The sequence below is a fragment of the Sylvia atricapilla genome, chromosome 3, assembly GCF_009819655.1.
Source record: "Sylvia atricapilla isolate bSylAtr1 chromosome 3, bSylAtr1.pri, whole genome shotgun sequence".
In the NCBI taxonomy this organism is placed as follows: domain Eukaryota; kingdom Metazoa; phylum Chordata; class Aves; order Passeriformes; family Sylviidae; genus Sylvia; species Sylvia atricapilla.
The window spans coordinates 28,860,048-28,875,813 of record NC_089142.1 but is presented as its reverse complement, the minus strand read 5'-3'; the positions used below and the strand labels follow the sequence as shown (position 1 = coordinate 28,875,813).

The 15,766-nt window shown below is 37.2% G+C and overlaps 1 protein-coding gene across 1 annotated transcript in view; it reads right to left on the bottom strand.

The window, feature by feature from the left end:
- Window positions 1–15,766, bottom strand: part of COL19A1 (collagen type XIX alpha 1 chain) — a 172,210-nt gene that overhangs the window by 130,142 nt on the left and 26,302 nt on the right. Inside the window, 9 exon segments of the mRNA XM_066314266.1 lie at window positions 7,041–7,103; window positions 7,517–7,600; window positions 7,602–7,649; window positions 9,733–9,813; window positions 11,622–11,692; window positions 11,695–11,797; window positions 11,799–11,897; window positions 12,286–12,423; window positions 14,595–14,601. Coding sequence (XP_066170363.1) covers window positions 7,041–7,103; window positions 7,517–7,600; window positions 7,602–7,649; window positions 9,733–9,813; window positions 11,622–11,692; window positions 11,695–11,797; window positions 11,799–11,897; window positions 12,286–12,423; window positions 14,595–14,601 — 694 coding nt within the window.

The window sequence follows — 15,766 nt, the reverse complement described above, 5'->3', positions numbered from 1 at the left end:
CAACAACTACTCAGATCATGTCAGACTCAATAGAAAGCATCTCCTACCTGACTTTTTAGTAATGCAACCACTGTGGAGGAGGATGCCTTACATGTAACACTAAAATCAACAAATATATGTATTTTAAACACCTATAATATCAATTAAGTCCTTCATCAGACAAATACTTGTACATCCACATTTCCATAAAAGCAAGTCCATTAATTTTTAAAGAATTCATTGCAACAGAAGACTGAAACCAAGAGGGTCCATTTTCAGTTCTACACTGAGAAAGCTCAACCTGTAATACAGGTTTGTATGAAGTCATGTGCCGCAATATTTTTGAAAGACATTACCTAAATTCCTCTCTCCATCCCTTTTATCCCCTCAGAGAAACCAAACCTCAAACCATAGCATATCTATAAGGAAATTTTAGTTTTGAGAGACAATGGCTGACTGATCAGGAGAGTTATGGAAGATCTCAGCAGCTGTAAATTGGACCATAAGTCTTAAAAATGACATAAGAAAACAAACCCAGGAATTTTGCTAAATAATGTAAAGGTTTTAAAAAATTAAAATAAAAATAACTTGGATTCCGGAGGAATACGACAAAAGCACTGAAACCATATATTGTTCATTTAAAACCATAATATTAGGTGTTCTACCAAAAAAAGAATATTCTCCAGTGAGAATAACATCATTACTCTGGTCTGAAATGAAGTTATTAAGCTTTCTGAAGTTAAGAAAGGAGCAGTAAGATTGGCCAGAAATACACAACCAGAGTTGTATCAGAAACAAAAAGGTTAAAAAACCCCTCTAAGACCATCAAGTCCAACCTTTGAGTGAACACTACCATGTCAACGAGACCATAGCACTGAGTCCAGTTGTTCCTTGAATGCCTCCAGGGAGAGTGACTCCACTACTTCCCTGGGCAACTCGTTCCAAGGATTGACCACCTTTTCAATGAAGAACTTCTTCCTGATATCCAGCTTGAACCTTCTGTTGCACACCTGAGGCCATTCCTTCTTGTCCTGTCATTGGCTGCCTGGCTGACCCCTACCCTCCTACAACCTCATTTCAGGCACTTGTAGAGAACAATAAGGTCATCCTGAGACTTCTTTTCTCCAGCTATATATCTCCAGGTATTTAGATACCCCCCTCCTCAGTCACTCCTCACAGGACGTGTTCTTACTGAGCATGCACTCGGTCCCCTTACCCAGACCATGGATAAAGATATGAAGCAGCTCTCTCTCAAAATAGGCCAAAATCCTGTATGTGTGAATGGCATGAATCCACTGGTATTTTGAGAGGTAAAGGTTACCTTATCTAATCACCCACAGAGTCCTCTCTTATCTATGCATCCTCTGTTCCCTTCTGCCACTTGCCAGTATTTCAATAGAGCAGTACCACTTTGTTACCTTCAGCAGAGTATTTTATACACTGTATAGTCTAAAATTACACAGCCTGCTACACGCCAGGAAGCCTTTAGCCTGCATGACTTACTAGCCAATTAACCAAGGTATGTTTACACTTCTGTTCCACTAACTGCAGACACACTCCCCTCTTGAGGACAATTATTTTCCACTGCAAATTAGATCTGCAAGTTATGCTTCTATCTTCTAGTTGTGATTTTAATAACCACAGACTGAAAGGTGGTAGTTTTTCATGCCTTCATGAATAATATATCAGATAATATAGGTATCTAATAGTATTCATATAAATAGTATCACAGACCAAAACAAAAAATATAGGAAATGCATCTCTAATATTTTTATTTTTTTTAAAGGCATTTTTCTTTTCCCAGGCCTTATAGTCCTTCACAAAAGTGAAGGACAAGTTTCCAGGAAAACAGCTTTGTAAATGGTGTACAGTAGCAGTACAAGGCTGGCATTTATAGGTTATGAGTACACACAGTGTAACAACAGCCAAGGTAGAACCACGAGCTATAAGTCTACTGTCAGGATTTACTAAGGGTGGCAGTGAAAATCCTTTTCAACTGAGCTTCTCATGCACAGGCAGTGTTCTGCCACCCCCAGGAAAGCAGAGCTCCATCACATATATGGTGACTTGGGAAGACAAATGGCATCACTCCAGATGTCCCCCTCTTCCCCCTTCTTCCCACTGCTTTATATACTGAGCATGGCATCATGTGTAGGGTGTGGAATATCCCTTTGGTAGTTGAGGTCACCTGTCCTGGCTGTGCCCCCTCACAACTCCTTGTAATCCCAGTCCTTTGCTGGTGGGGTGGGATAGGAGCAGAAAAAGGTCTGACATTGTGCAAGTACTGCTTGGCAATAATGAAAACATCCCTGTCTTATCAACCCGTTTCCAACACAATTCAAAACACATCCTGGATACTGGAATAAAATTAACTCTGTCCCAGCTAAACAGGACACAACATCAACAGAAATATGCAGGTAAAAAAAAAAAAATGTGTCTGTTAGCAAAAAAGAAAAAAATGAATTCATATTCAGAGAATACGTTAGGAGAAAGAAAACTCATCCCAAAGGCAGCGTCACTCCAGGTTTCCCTGGTACTGTGGGAGCAGCAGGGATATATAGATGAGGAAGCATCACCTGTGTTACTCCTATCAGTGCAGGAGCTCAGCCTCACCAGGGCCTGAGCTGGGTGTCTCTGGTTTAAACCCTACAATAGTGCCAGTGCCTGCTGTCTCCCCTGCTCCTGTTTCAGCTCTGAAATGGCCCACTGGGGAAGTGTGACATCCTCCACACCTCTGAGCACCTCAGAGTAGTGAGGACTTGCTGCCACCATCTCCACTCCTCAGGAAGACTCAGACTCAGGACTGAGATGAATACTGGAATTGCAAATAAGGTAAAATAGACATTAAGTCACATTTCAGAATTTTTAATAAGAAAAAATTGTTGCATTCCTAATGACATTTTCCCTTTTTAATTTGAAAACTTGGATAATTTGATGGTAAAACATAAGTAGGACTATCCATAAATTCCTAGGGTTGGTAAGCATGGCGTCTTTCCTTCTGCTTACTATAAGATTTTATTTTATTAAGACTACTGCCAATTGCTGACTTGTCATAACAGCCAGACAGCCATATTTTGTTCAATTTTCTTCTTTTCTTGAATTCCATCTTCTAGGTCCCTATCAATAAGTTCAGCAACAAAGACTGGGCCAGAAGGAGCCATTCTCCAGGATGCATAGTAAAATAGATTTGCTTTAGGTGGAATCAAGTCGACTGGATTTTAAGAGGAAAAGTTAGAGTAGCAGGAAAGACAGAAAAACTAGAGAGGAAAACAGGCAGAAAGAACAGTTTGGACACTTCACTTGGTCTCTAGGAGACCTTTTTCGTATCACTCTATTACAAATATTTTCCTAGGGCAATAATACATTGCATAAACCTATCTCTACCAATCCCAAATAGCCTTTTAAATGTCTTTTTCCTTAAGTAAAATTTAAATTCATGAGTTGAATAGCAATAAATTTCTCTATGGTGTGCATCAACAGGCATTTTAACATTTGAAAGCATCTGCCTCTGGCTTTTTGGTCCCTACTTCACTTACAGCATTAAACAATGACCTATTAGCACAGCGAGGATTGGTTTGATGTTAAACCAAAATTTAATTCTGTTTAGATCTCCATTTAAAATATTTCATGGGCACTAAGTCTGCCTAAAGAAAAAAAAGCAGAAACATAGGGTTTTTTTAGGCTCTTCGAGAGAGAAAATTGGTTATATATTCAGCATATATGTAACGATTCCAATTATGGTCATCAATATTCTGTCTCTCTGAAGAATTCTACATGCTGAGGACAACACTTTACAACATTATCAAAAGACATTTGCTAGCAACAAATACGTTTGTAAGATTCTGAGTAGCTAAATAATGCTAAAGTATACAAATTGCAACGAAATAGAAAACACAGTAGATATCTCACTCAGATCAGCAGAAGAAGAAAACCCAGCTCCACAACAGATATCAAAATGTGTTAAAATCACAGGAGGCTTTCACCCAACTTGTCCACTTGCAACTTGTGAAACACACTGTGCTAAGAATCAAACTGCCATGAGAATAATACAGCAAATTATTTAGGGATAGTCCAAATTGTACACTTGGTAAGTAGCAAACAAAGTTGGTCTCGGCATTTTTTTCAGTTTTAATTATTGAGAAAATAAAGAACAGGAGGTGTCTCTTGCTGATGAAGCTGATCTCCCAGCAAAAATATCCTGCAGAGCAAATGAACTATTTGATGCCCCAAGTATCAGAGATAATAGTTTTGAGTGAAGAACTGTCCTCATGAAGTCATAATGGAAGGCCAGGTACACAAACAGGAAGGTCATTCACACAAATGGCATAATTTTGAACAGTGATGCTCCTGTTCAGATGCACAGCTTGTCAGAGATATATTAATACTTGCATGAATGCTTGTTCCAGTGAAAATATGGTACTTCACTCCTCTGGGCCTGCAATATACTTTGAATTATGGCTCAGACCTCTTTAGACGTACTAAGATGAGCCAAGAGTATAGGAATGAAGTGGACACAGGCTAAGAATTAAACTCAAAATGGCTTATAAGCTATCATACTTTATACTGGTGATAGCTTAGATGTTCCTGAACAGTCTGACCTTAGGAAACAATGACATTAGACTGAAGAGAAGGGCCATTTTGAGGGGCTTGAATATAGCCTAACACCCATCTGTGTAGGTAGAGACTTCCTTGTCAATCTCACAGCAACAAAAAGATGCAAATTCAATCATTCAATTAATTAAAGCGAACGAGAAATTGGAATGAGATAAATAAAAGGATAAGAATTGCTGCTGAAAATGAGATAATATCAACAGAATTAGAAATTTCTCATGAAAGAAGGTAAAATATTAACATTTTCACTTGGATGCTGCAATGGCAAGGAAATTTAAATATAGTTAGTTGGATGCCTATAGTAATATGATTTAGAAGCAAAAGAAACAATAAAATGAGAAGCTGAGCACAAGGAAAGGGGGGCATACTTAGGAGCCACAAACAACTTAGAGAAGACCTGCTTTTTGTAACTGGCCAGCAAAGTTATCAAGAAGCTGCCTATTTCGTGTATAACATATTACAATACACTCAGCCAGAGTCTCTTAGTTTTCTTTACATAGTCTGACAATAAATCATGTATCCTACATGTCTGGAATGTTCTGGAGTCTTTCTGCCTCTTCAGGTCTAATTATTGATGTAACAAGGCCGTCATTGAGAATGAATGTTACTGAAAACTTACGCAAATGCAGAGTCAATGAGAAAATGGCATTAAAATCTCAGAGAATGCTGCTTTCAGCTCCATCATGGCAGGCACTATTTAGCACAAGATTCGTTTGCTCCCAAAGGTCAGTGAGCCAATCCTGATCACAGTCATGCTGTGCCCTCCATCCAACCCGTCCTCTCCATCCCCCCAAAAAAGAAAAAATGCCACCCGCTGCAAAGCTAGGAAGTAGCAAGTACTGGTCAATTACAAGAAAAGTTCAAATTAAGTAGCTATCTACCTGCTTGGTGCACCGACTTTAACCTCTGATTCATTCAATTTTGTGAAAGGACATTCACAAATGTCAATATGCTCTCTTTAAACTGCTGAGTGCAGCTGGGTTCATTGACTCTTAGATAGTTCCATGCATAGAGAATCCACGCAATGAGGCTCTTCTTGTAAAACAAGTGGGAGAACAGAACACCAGAAGTCACTGCAGGCAGTCACATGCTTTGTTTAAAGGTACTATGCTTAGCAGGTAAATACTGCTAATTGACTGGAAGATTAAATGGTAAAAAAAAAAATCAGAGTTGTGAAGTCTGCTTTCCCAACCTAAGAGCAATAATGGTCTTAATGGATCAGGAGCAGAAGAGCAGTTTCCCAAAAAAATGCTAGGAAACTCCTGTGCTGGTGGCATAGAGCAAAAAAAACCTAATATTTGTTTAATACACTCAGGATCAAAACTTTGTGATTAAGTCTAAGAACTGAGAGCAGTCCCTCTAGGTTCAGCTGGACTATATAAACTAACATGACTGAACCTTTTTTTTTTATCTAAAATACAGCATGTCAAAAGTGAAATATATACTGGAGGGGAGGAGTTGTGGGAGGGGCAATATACTATCACAGAATGTTCTTAATTTCAACCAACTGTGTAGATAAGCCTTCTCAGAACTGGACTGTTTTCAGCCAGACACTACATTTGTAGGAGCAGCCCTGGCTGTCTTCACCATTTCAGATTACATAATAAATGGTGTGCTGCAAAGTAGGATGTTGGGTTAAGATAACTCCATCCTAACCTCGGGATTAGGACATTCTAGGCATCTTCCCTCATACTGCATTTCCTGAACTCAATTCCTATCTCACTGTCTTTGTGGCAGATTTACAATAGTTCATTCAATTTGCCCCCTCTAATGGCACATGGAAAACACATTCCCAGACATGTCTAAATTCAGCATCCTCCAACAAAATTTAAGGAATGGAGTGTGAAGGGAAAACGTCTGATCTGTTGACCTATATTATTAGGAAATTCCAAGCTATGTAGCATAAGAATGTCATGGTAAGCATTAGAGGAAAAATCAGAAAAAAAGCCCAAGGAAAGGACCAACTGGCCTGCCCTAGAGGCTTGCCAAGGTCAGATTCTTCTCTCCTCACAATTTTTCAACTCTTCACAAAGTTTCAGGTATGGGTGTTGTCAAAGAATATACTGAGGTTCATATTTCATACCTCCCTACTGATGATTGCAAGAATGATTCCCCACATGGGATTCAGTCCATCCACAGTGATATACACATATGATATGGAAAAATTATTGTCAGTCTATATATACACCTTTTGGTCAGGGCCTGGTGACAGGGCTGGGGAGGCATGTGCTTCCCAGGCAGGTAAATCAAACTGTGTTCCACAGAGTTGATGAGGTGAGCCCAAAGATGCCTGGCAGGGAGCTCACACACAGAGCCAGACATTGACTGATAAAGGATCTAAGCTGTGTCAGGCAGATTCCTTTAAGGAATAATGGGATCCATATAATTCCTGTTTAAGAAAGATAAACCAATGACAAGACTTAAAAGAGAGGATTCAAGTGATATTTTACCTTTTCACCTTTCTCTCCTTTCTGGCCTGGCAAACCAGCTACTCCTGGCAATCCTGCTTCTCCCTGATTTTAAAAGAAGCAAAAAAGTCAAACAAAGCAACCTAAAATATATTTGGTTAGGTTTCCTGTCTTTGTCACAAATGCCTAACAAAGCAAATGACTCAATAAATATGTGCAACACCCAGGAGAAATATTAAAAGAAAACAAACATTACGTAGACTATAATTCATTCTCAAGTAAAAACATTAACACGAAATATAATGCCTAAATACAATTCTCAGTTTTACTATGTTAACTTCACATTGACTAAATCCAATATGTAGTGCTTCTTAACTGGGAAATACAATGTAAGCACATTACAATACTACAAACCAGTAAGATTCCTTCATGATTGCAAAAAAAAAAACAAAACCCCTAACTATTCCTATATCTAACAGGATTAAACAGCATGATGCATTAAAAAGCAACAGGAAAACTGTATACTTTATTTGAAAGCAGTAGCATCTGTGTGTAGATTCTGGCTGCATCCCCTGAAGCGTGTATATTTTGCTGGCATGAGCAGGTCTGTGGTGATGAAGTCGTAGCCAGTAACCTCTCCTCATGTGGGCACTACAACAAAAAGATTTCTTTTTTTTGGTGAAGTTTGGTTAATAGGTAATACCATACTAACCACTAGCTTTAAGTTACCTTCCATTTAAATACTCCTGTACAAACCATACATGGAAGTGGCACCAATTTCCAACAGAGAAAAAGTTGTAAAAAATGAATTCTAGATAGTTGCAATTTTTCTGTTCTAAAATCGATACTATTTAAAACTGCTAGGAGTGTCCCACTTCTTTCTTCCAAAAGACAGGGAATAAAGAGGAATAAAGTCTCCCAAAATTAGAAACACTGAAACAGAAAAATGTCCATGGGGAGGAAAAAAAAAAAAGATAGTACATCTCAGTCTCATCCTGTCCTCTGCCCTGCCCCTAAGTGCAAAATATAAAAGTGAGCGCAAAGGAAGTCTATTTTTTCTGGTAGTTGAATGCTTCTGGCATACATAGCTTGGTAACAAACAAAAAAGCCCTGAAGCCCAAATTTACTTGTCTGTGACTCCTGAGAACTGAGCCAACCTGAGTAAATACTACAGGACAAACCAACAGAACCTTCTAAATTTCAGAAACTCTCATTAAGATGTAATGAGATTTTTTTTGAGCCTTCCATCAGAGAAATTACCCCAGGATTTACTGCTCAGAATAGAAATTTGTATCTAAGTATAAATTCCTTCCCTTAAATCATGAAAACATAGCCGTTGTAATGGGTAAGGAAGCTGTGAAAAAATAAATCAGAAGTTGTAATGCTAGTTTCCATATGAAAGTCATCAACAAGTAGCCCACCATTTCTATATCTTAAATATAAGACATACAAATGAAACTGATGATGCTTTTGGCTATGTAGCCTATTGTTGAGCTTTCTGTTTTCATATATTATTGTTTGTCTTTTTCTTGCCTTTTTGCCACTGTGTCATAACTGCTCAATAAATTGTATTTCTAAGCACCAAGTGGAATCTACAGAAATTTCATTCATTCCACTTTGTCAAAAGCTTATACATTCAAGAGAGTCTGCATTACTATCAAGAACATATTTAGACATAAATTTCAACTATTAATCATTGTTAAAATCGAAATCTCCCTCAAAAAGTTTCTTTCATGCCTCTGAGCACGAGCAGTCTTCTGCTCTTTGTTCTTGGGCAGATTTCTCTCTCCAATCCAGGTACACTTTCCCCTTTCTCTTTGTGGATGTAATCAATCAGTTCTTCTACACGCTCCGGGATTTTTTTTTGCTGACTACAACCTTGGTGGTGATGGCACTGTCCACTGTCTCAGAGAGCCTGATCTTACAGATTACTTATGACTAGCAGGCCAATAATTTACTACAATGACTTTCTGAGGCTATTTGGTTTTTTATTTAATGGCTAGATTGAGCAAAATAACTACATCTACAACTTCAAGCCATGGTTCTACTGTCTTCCAGTTTGCATTCATTTTTGTCTATCAAAACAAGAAGGAAAAGTGTACCCTTAAAATCAATGCTTTCCCTTACGTTACCACAGTATATACACATCAGCATGCACATTTTAAAGAAGAAAGTATTTCTATGATGATTAGAATCATCAAAGTTGGAAGAGATCTGTAGGATCAGTTCAACCATCAACCTACCACTATAACTTGCCAATTATGAAAGACCCATTCCTCCATTTTAGTGCATTAAAAATAAGGAAAACTCAACACCATTCTATTTTCCATCTCTTCCACTCTCATGCACTCTTTCATGGTCTTTGTTTATATCATCTGTAAAGCTTCACAATATGCAACTGTTACTGAAACAGCCTCTGTTGTTTGAAACCATTCTCAAGTCATCACAGAGATTCGTTTCTTACTCTCTGAGGCTTCTTGAGTTACTAATTAGACATTAATCTACATTAAGAAATGCATTTAAAAGCACTAGCAGCACCTAGTGCCTTTTGCTGATGTTCCACTGTACCATTAATTTAGGCAGCAAAAAAACTGTACCATGTCTCCAGATGCAGAATTAATTTTAAAAAGATAATTAACTACACATCTAATGAATTTTTTTACAACCTCTTTGAGCAAGAAAAAATAAAGCAATTTCTTATGTATTGACATTTGAATTTTAACAGATAACTTACCAAGTCTGAAGATATTTCACAACACGTGTCTTCTGTTGCAAGTTGTGAATTACAATAAACTGCTATGTGGTGAAGTTCAATCTATTAAGAAATACAAAAGAAATTAATATGAGGTGTAAAAAATTATGCGTTACGGCATGCTTTTTCTTATCTTGCTGTAGTAAACTTTCTCTTTGAACCACTGCATATTTCTGAAATGTTAGGAAAGAACAAATCCAAAACAATTACATGGTTCCTTATTTAAGGAGCAAATTATGCAGTCCATTACTTTGTGTAAATCACATTTTAGATTTCATTATTTTCATGTAAGTTGCATCCACCTGTATTGGTTTGCTATATTACACGGGCATTTTTGCCTTGTAGACATCCTCTGCAAACCTTCTTTTCAGGAATACAATTTTCCTCTGCAGGAAACTAAAATAAAGTTTTGATAAACTCTCTATCAGATGCATCTATGCTTTGGACAGACCTTTGCCTTGAACATTGACAATAAATCACCTGAAGAGCAAAAATCACAAATTCTGTACATAAAGCTTGTGTTTCAGAGATTATGGGGGGATTGGTGGGATGAGAAGCAAGTAAAAATTTAACTAGCTATTCTTGTCCTGTTATGCCTCTTTCTGCATCAGTTTTATTTCCTCTTACTCTCCCTCTTGCACTTTGTATCGAGAAAAGTGACCATTGGTACAGGATCCATTCTGCTGCCTCCATCAGCTTTAATCCTGTAATGTTCTGCAAACACAGAAATTCCAATTGACAACCTCCACTCAGAATTATCCAGCTCATACCATGCAACCAGCAGAAAAAAACTGCTCTTTCTCCTGCATGCTATTTGGAAATGAAGAGACTGCACACACATTTCAAATAACGTTGAATGTCTTAGTAAATAAAACAAAGTATGAGCTTGGCTCCATGAAATAAGAGCTCTGAGTCAGGCCAAAGTGTTTAGTGCCCCACAGGAATGATTCCTCCTGCAATGTTAGCTTGCAGTTACAATGTGCTATTTTCCTCTGGAACCCTACAGTGTACAAATATCACTGAAGCTTTCTGATGGTCACTATAAACTCCAAGGCAGATGCTTTGAACCTGGTAGCTGCATGTCAGTGTACTTAAAACAAACAGATATTTTCCTGAAGATTTCAAATTACTTGCTGCGCTTTCAAATTACTTGCTTTCAAATTACTTTTCCCCCTTCATGAGGAAACCGAGGAGAGCATCCCTGGGACAGAAAATAGCACAGAACACTTATGGGGTTTTCTTGAGTAATTCTTGCAGCAAAGGCTGCAGAAAACACATCTCCAGCCACCTCCTAATCCCTCACTTTTGGGTAAGGGAGAGACAAGTATGAACAATGTGGCCCCTATTTCTTCATAGCTGAATTACTCTAGAAGACCTCAATACAGAGGTAATCCTTAATTATTAAGGATTATTAATAATTAATCCTTAATTATTATTAAGTCCTTAATTATTTGTGTTTCCCCTTTATCAAAGACAGACAAAGCGTAACAAACAACTGATACAAAACTATAAATAAATCTCACTAAAAATGAAAGAAAAAATTAGGACTGCAAGTTATCAAGTTAAACATAGCAATAATATATCTCTAGTAATTTGGTGGCTCTTTCTCCAAATTAAATACAGAAAAGCAGATTCCTTAAACCAGGACTGAGTTTTATGCAGTCACTTTGGCAACAGCTTTGTCTTAGCAGATGCTACAACATTGAATAATGTTTAGAGAAAAACACTTAAGGACTTCAATTAAGAATACATGCTCAAAAATAATGACTGTGTTTGAACCATTTTATCTACATGATTCTTTACAACTGTGTTAGTTAAAGCATGGCTAAACATTACTTCAAGTTATCTGTTTATGCTTCCATACTACTCACATCTACAGGCTTATCATCTGCAGCACGAGAGGCAATCAGTGTCCTTCCCTGCAAGTCAATGGTGAATTTTCATCAGTCTGCTTTCTCTCAAGTAAATTACAATCCAAATAGAGGGAAATGATCCCTGACTGCACGCTAATACCAAGCTTATGCCACTGCCGATCAAACAATGGACTAAATTTCTCGACTCTTAAAAGTGTAGTGCAGTATATTTCCCTGAGAGGATTTGGTCATATACTCCACCACCTTTTTTGTACCATCCAGGAGGACAGAGATCTGAAAGCAAGACAAAATAAAAGAAGTAGTTATTTCAAAGTTGCAAGAAAGAAGCACAGATGTAAACCATATATAACAAAAATTTTTCAACTACATGCACTGGGCAAGAATTATGTTACGAAGCATTCTTCTATGAAACTTGGTAAATACTTATCAGCTATAAATCATAACATGAATTTATTCTATTTTGCAGTCTAAATTGAACAGATTTTGCTAAATATCTGTCATTCCTGCAACAAATTATCAATTACTTCAGAGCAGTCCGTATTTCATATAAACTTTAGCTAATTCCATTAATAAACATCCATATTACATGTCCCCTGTTACATGGGGGGAAAAAAGAAGGAGAAACTTTGAGGAAGTTTCAAGAAGAAGAAGAAGAAATAACCAAAGACGACTCTAACCTAGGTGTGTCATACTGATTTAAAACTTGCCATATATACCAACGCTCTTTCTTGGTATTTCGCCGTATACGGAACGTAGCAACCAGAGAGTATTCTTCAGGGAGCCCATTTGGAATACCTGCCTGGAACAGGAGGGAGAAAAAGGATGTCTTGTTATTTATATACAAAAAGCACTGCTTTAAAGGAACAAAGAGAAATAATACCTGGTGAAAAAAAAGATAGCCAAATGCTTGCTTCCACTCATACACATTCACAAGCCTCAGGATTCAGTAATGTTTCTTCTCAAAAGTAGAGTTCAACAGTTCAGTCTCTTTTTAAGAACAGATTACTTAAAGTTTTGTAATTAATTTTTTTTCTAAAATTTTTAGCATTTGTGATTAATATAAATAAGAATCTAAAAAAATAATGATGCAAAGTGAATGTTCCACATGAAAGTATTTTAAAATACATCTTTTCCCAGTTTGTTGCTTGTGATACTTCAATAAGTTTTGTAGAGGATTTATGGAATAATCCCCATCCATGGAGACTTTCAAAATACAGCTGGACAGAGCTCATGATAACCTGAGCTAAATTCCAAGTTGGACCTGCTTTGAGCAGGAATTTAATCCAGTGACCTCCATGGGCAATGACTCAGACATCTTGAGCATCAGAACAGTTGGACTTTAGCAAGCTCAAAAAAAAATAAGGGATGTATTTTAGAACAAATGATTTACTGTCATTTGAGTTTGTTATTCCTTTCTTACCTAAGCTGCATCAATGTCTCAAAAAAAAGTCTGACCTATATTACAGAATGCACCACAACACCATTTCCATGAACTCTGAAAAGTTTGTATTTCACAAAAAGTGAAATCCTTACCTCAACTCTACAGAATTTGGTAACCATTAAATATACACTAATCTTGTACTAAATAAATTAGGATGGTACAATCAACTTATTTAATTTGTAGCTTCTGCATTTCAAATTATTTATTTTCTAAGACAGAGGTGAGAAAATTAAAACCACAGATCTCTACACAACACAAGAGTAGCAAAAGTGTTCACATTGCTGTTTGCAATCAGCTTGCCATGCTGCAGAAAGCATTCCCTGGATCAGAGCTCAGGAAACCTGAGGACCCCCCACGCAGCAGAAAAATTTCCTCTGTTTTATTTCCCACAATCATGTGAAGTAATGGCTTAGTTCTAAAAAAATACTGTTGGGATTATAATTTTATGGCAATGTGTTATACAGCTTTTCTTAAAAACAAAACAAAACAAAGCAAAAAACAAAGGTGGGGCAAAGAAAGACCAAAGCACTGCAACTGATGAAGCAATAGCTCCACAACCCTCCTGGAAACTGTCATACTTAGGATCTCAGGAAAAATGCCTCTTGTGCAGAGAAGCCTTAATCCTGCCAAAGAACTTTTTTAAGGACTAGCACCTATTTAAGTCCCTTATGTGGGAATCACGCTTATTTGGCTTATTTCCCACAGCTGATTCCTGTTTTATCGTAGGACCAAATTGGCTGCTGTCCCACATTGTTAGTGGACCATATGCTGTTGTACAGCTATAGACATTGGAATGTCAAAAAGCAAGGCAAAAGAGAATAGGCTTGGCTGTACTTATACCTAGATTTCATACTTCGTATTTCAAATACAGAAAAAAGAATATGTTTCATGATTTATAAAAAAATCCTTTCACTGGGCATGAGTGTGTGACTGCAGAACAATAAACTATCTGGAGATGGGATCAGCCCTATGGTTTCCTGAACCCCAGGCAGGCTAGGGAGATGGTATCTCAGGTTTTCAGCTGTAAGCTAGACAGGATATCTGGCTGTGGGAGCATCTGATTAGCTCTCCAAAATCAATTAACTTTCTCAGCTAGGTTAAATACTGGGGACACTAGGTAATTCACATTAATGGACAAAGGACCAATTGAGGAGAAATGATCAGAATTCTTCATCAAATGAAAGGAGGGGAACCATCATTGTTACTGTAGGTCTGGAAGAGAAGCAGAAGCAGTCTTTTGGTAAGGTGGTACTATTTTCTTCACACCCACACCCACCCACCCACCACTCCATCACTTTTTACTGTAAATCTTCCTAATGCTTTCACAGCTATCTATACGTATGGTAGCATTAAGTTGTTTAAAACTGTGTTTCTTTCAGAATTTTCCAAAATAAGTTTGGTTGTGTGAGTATACATGATACAAACTTACCCTCCTTAACTGTTTACCAAACCATTCAGGAAACAAAAGAAGAGCTAAGGTACAGGTCAGCATTACAAACCCAGCAGGAGTTCACCCTAACTTCCCTTACCTTTGAGCTGACAAAGAAAATTGTATTGAGAGAAATCAGAAAAGCAGACAAGATCAAATTAATTCTTAAGGACATTACTGATTTCAGTGAAGTCAACTAAACAGGCAAGATTTAAGCAGAATTGGACCAAGGATAAATTCAGTTATTTTGTGAATCTAACTTAGGTAGGAAAGCACTTCTGGTGGTCAATGGATATAACTCTGGGCTTAAAGTAGGAACAACCTGAAAATTATATCAGGTTACTGTAAGTTCTGTCCTGCTGAGTTTTGGAAGTATCTAAAACAGAAATTATTCTGCAACTCTTTGGGAAACCTGTTCCAGTACTTGGCCAACAAACAGCAAAAATTTAATATACAACTGCTATATACCAAAGATATAACTTAACGCGGTTAAGAAGCAGTACTTTTATTTTGAGAAGAACTATCACTGGTACCTATGTGAAGATTCCTTGGTGACCAAAAAATCATTAACAGATGTTTTAAAGTATACACTTCACAGTCAACCCTTCTAGCTAGAATGGTGAACATGAAAAGGAACAAAGTAATGGGATGAAATACCCAGAACACCAGCAGGCTATCTGCTACCATACACAATTTCTCATATGTTCTTGCTCCCTGAATGACTTCAAGTGACTGTAATAGAACAAAAAAGCATGTATTGAAAGCACTGAAGTGACTTAGATACAGACTTAAGTACAGTAAGACACTTCAGTGATATTTAAGTATTATTACCATGGTATCTTCTACTCTGCAAAATAAATTAAAATTCTTCAAAAATAGGCAAAGTATGTACACAATTCAAACAATAAATACATTATGACATTTGACGACACAAATAAAAACCAAACAGAAAAGTGAACATAAAACCTCATGTTGAAACAGGAGAAAAGCCAAACTAAAATTTCACAGAATACTGAATTTGAAATTCAGAATTTCTTTGAATATTTACTATACTGTTTTACTTGATCACATCTACAAACATTTAAAACCTGAGAAAACTTACAAGGTGTTAGCTCACCTCAAAGTCTACCGATATACACACAACACAAAGAGAACATGAACTTAGGGTAGTAAATCATGGTGCTTACACCAAAAGCAGTAAGAGAGATGACAGGTTTTAAGCAAGTTATAATGTTACAGAAATATGGGTAGCAACTGGTAAGTGTGCAAATT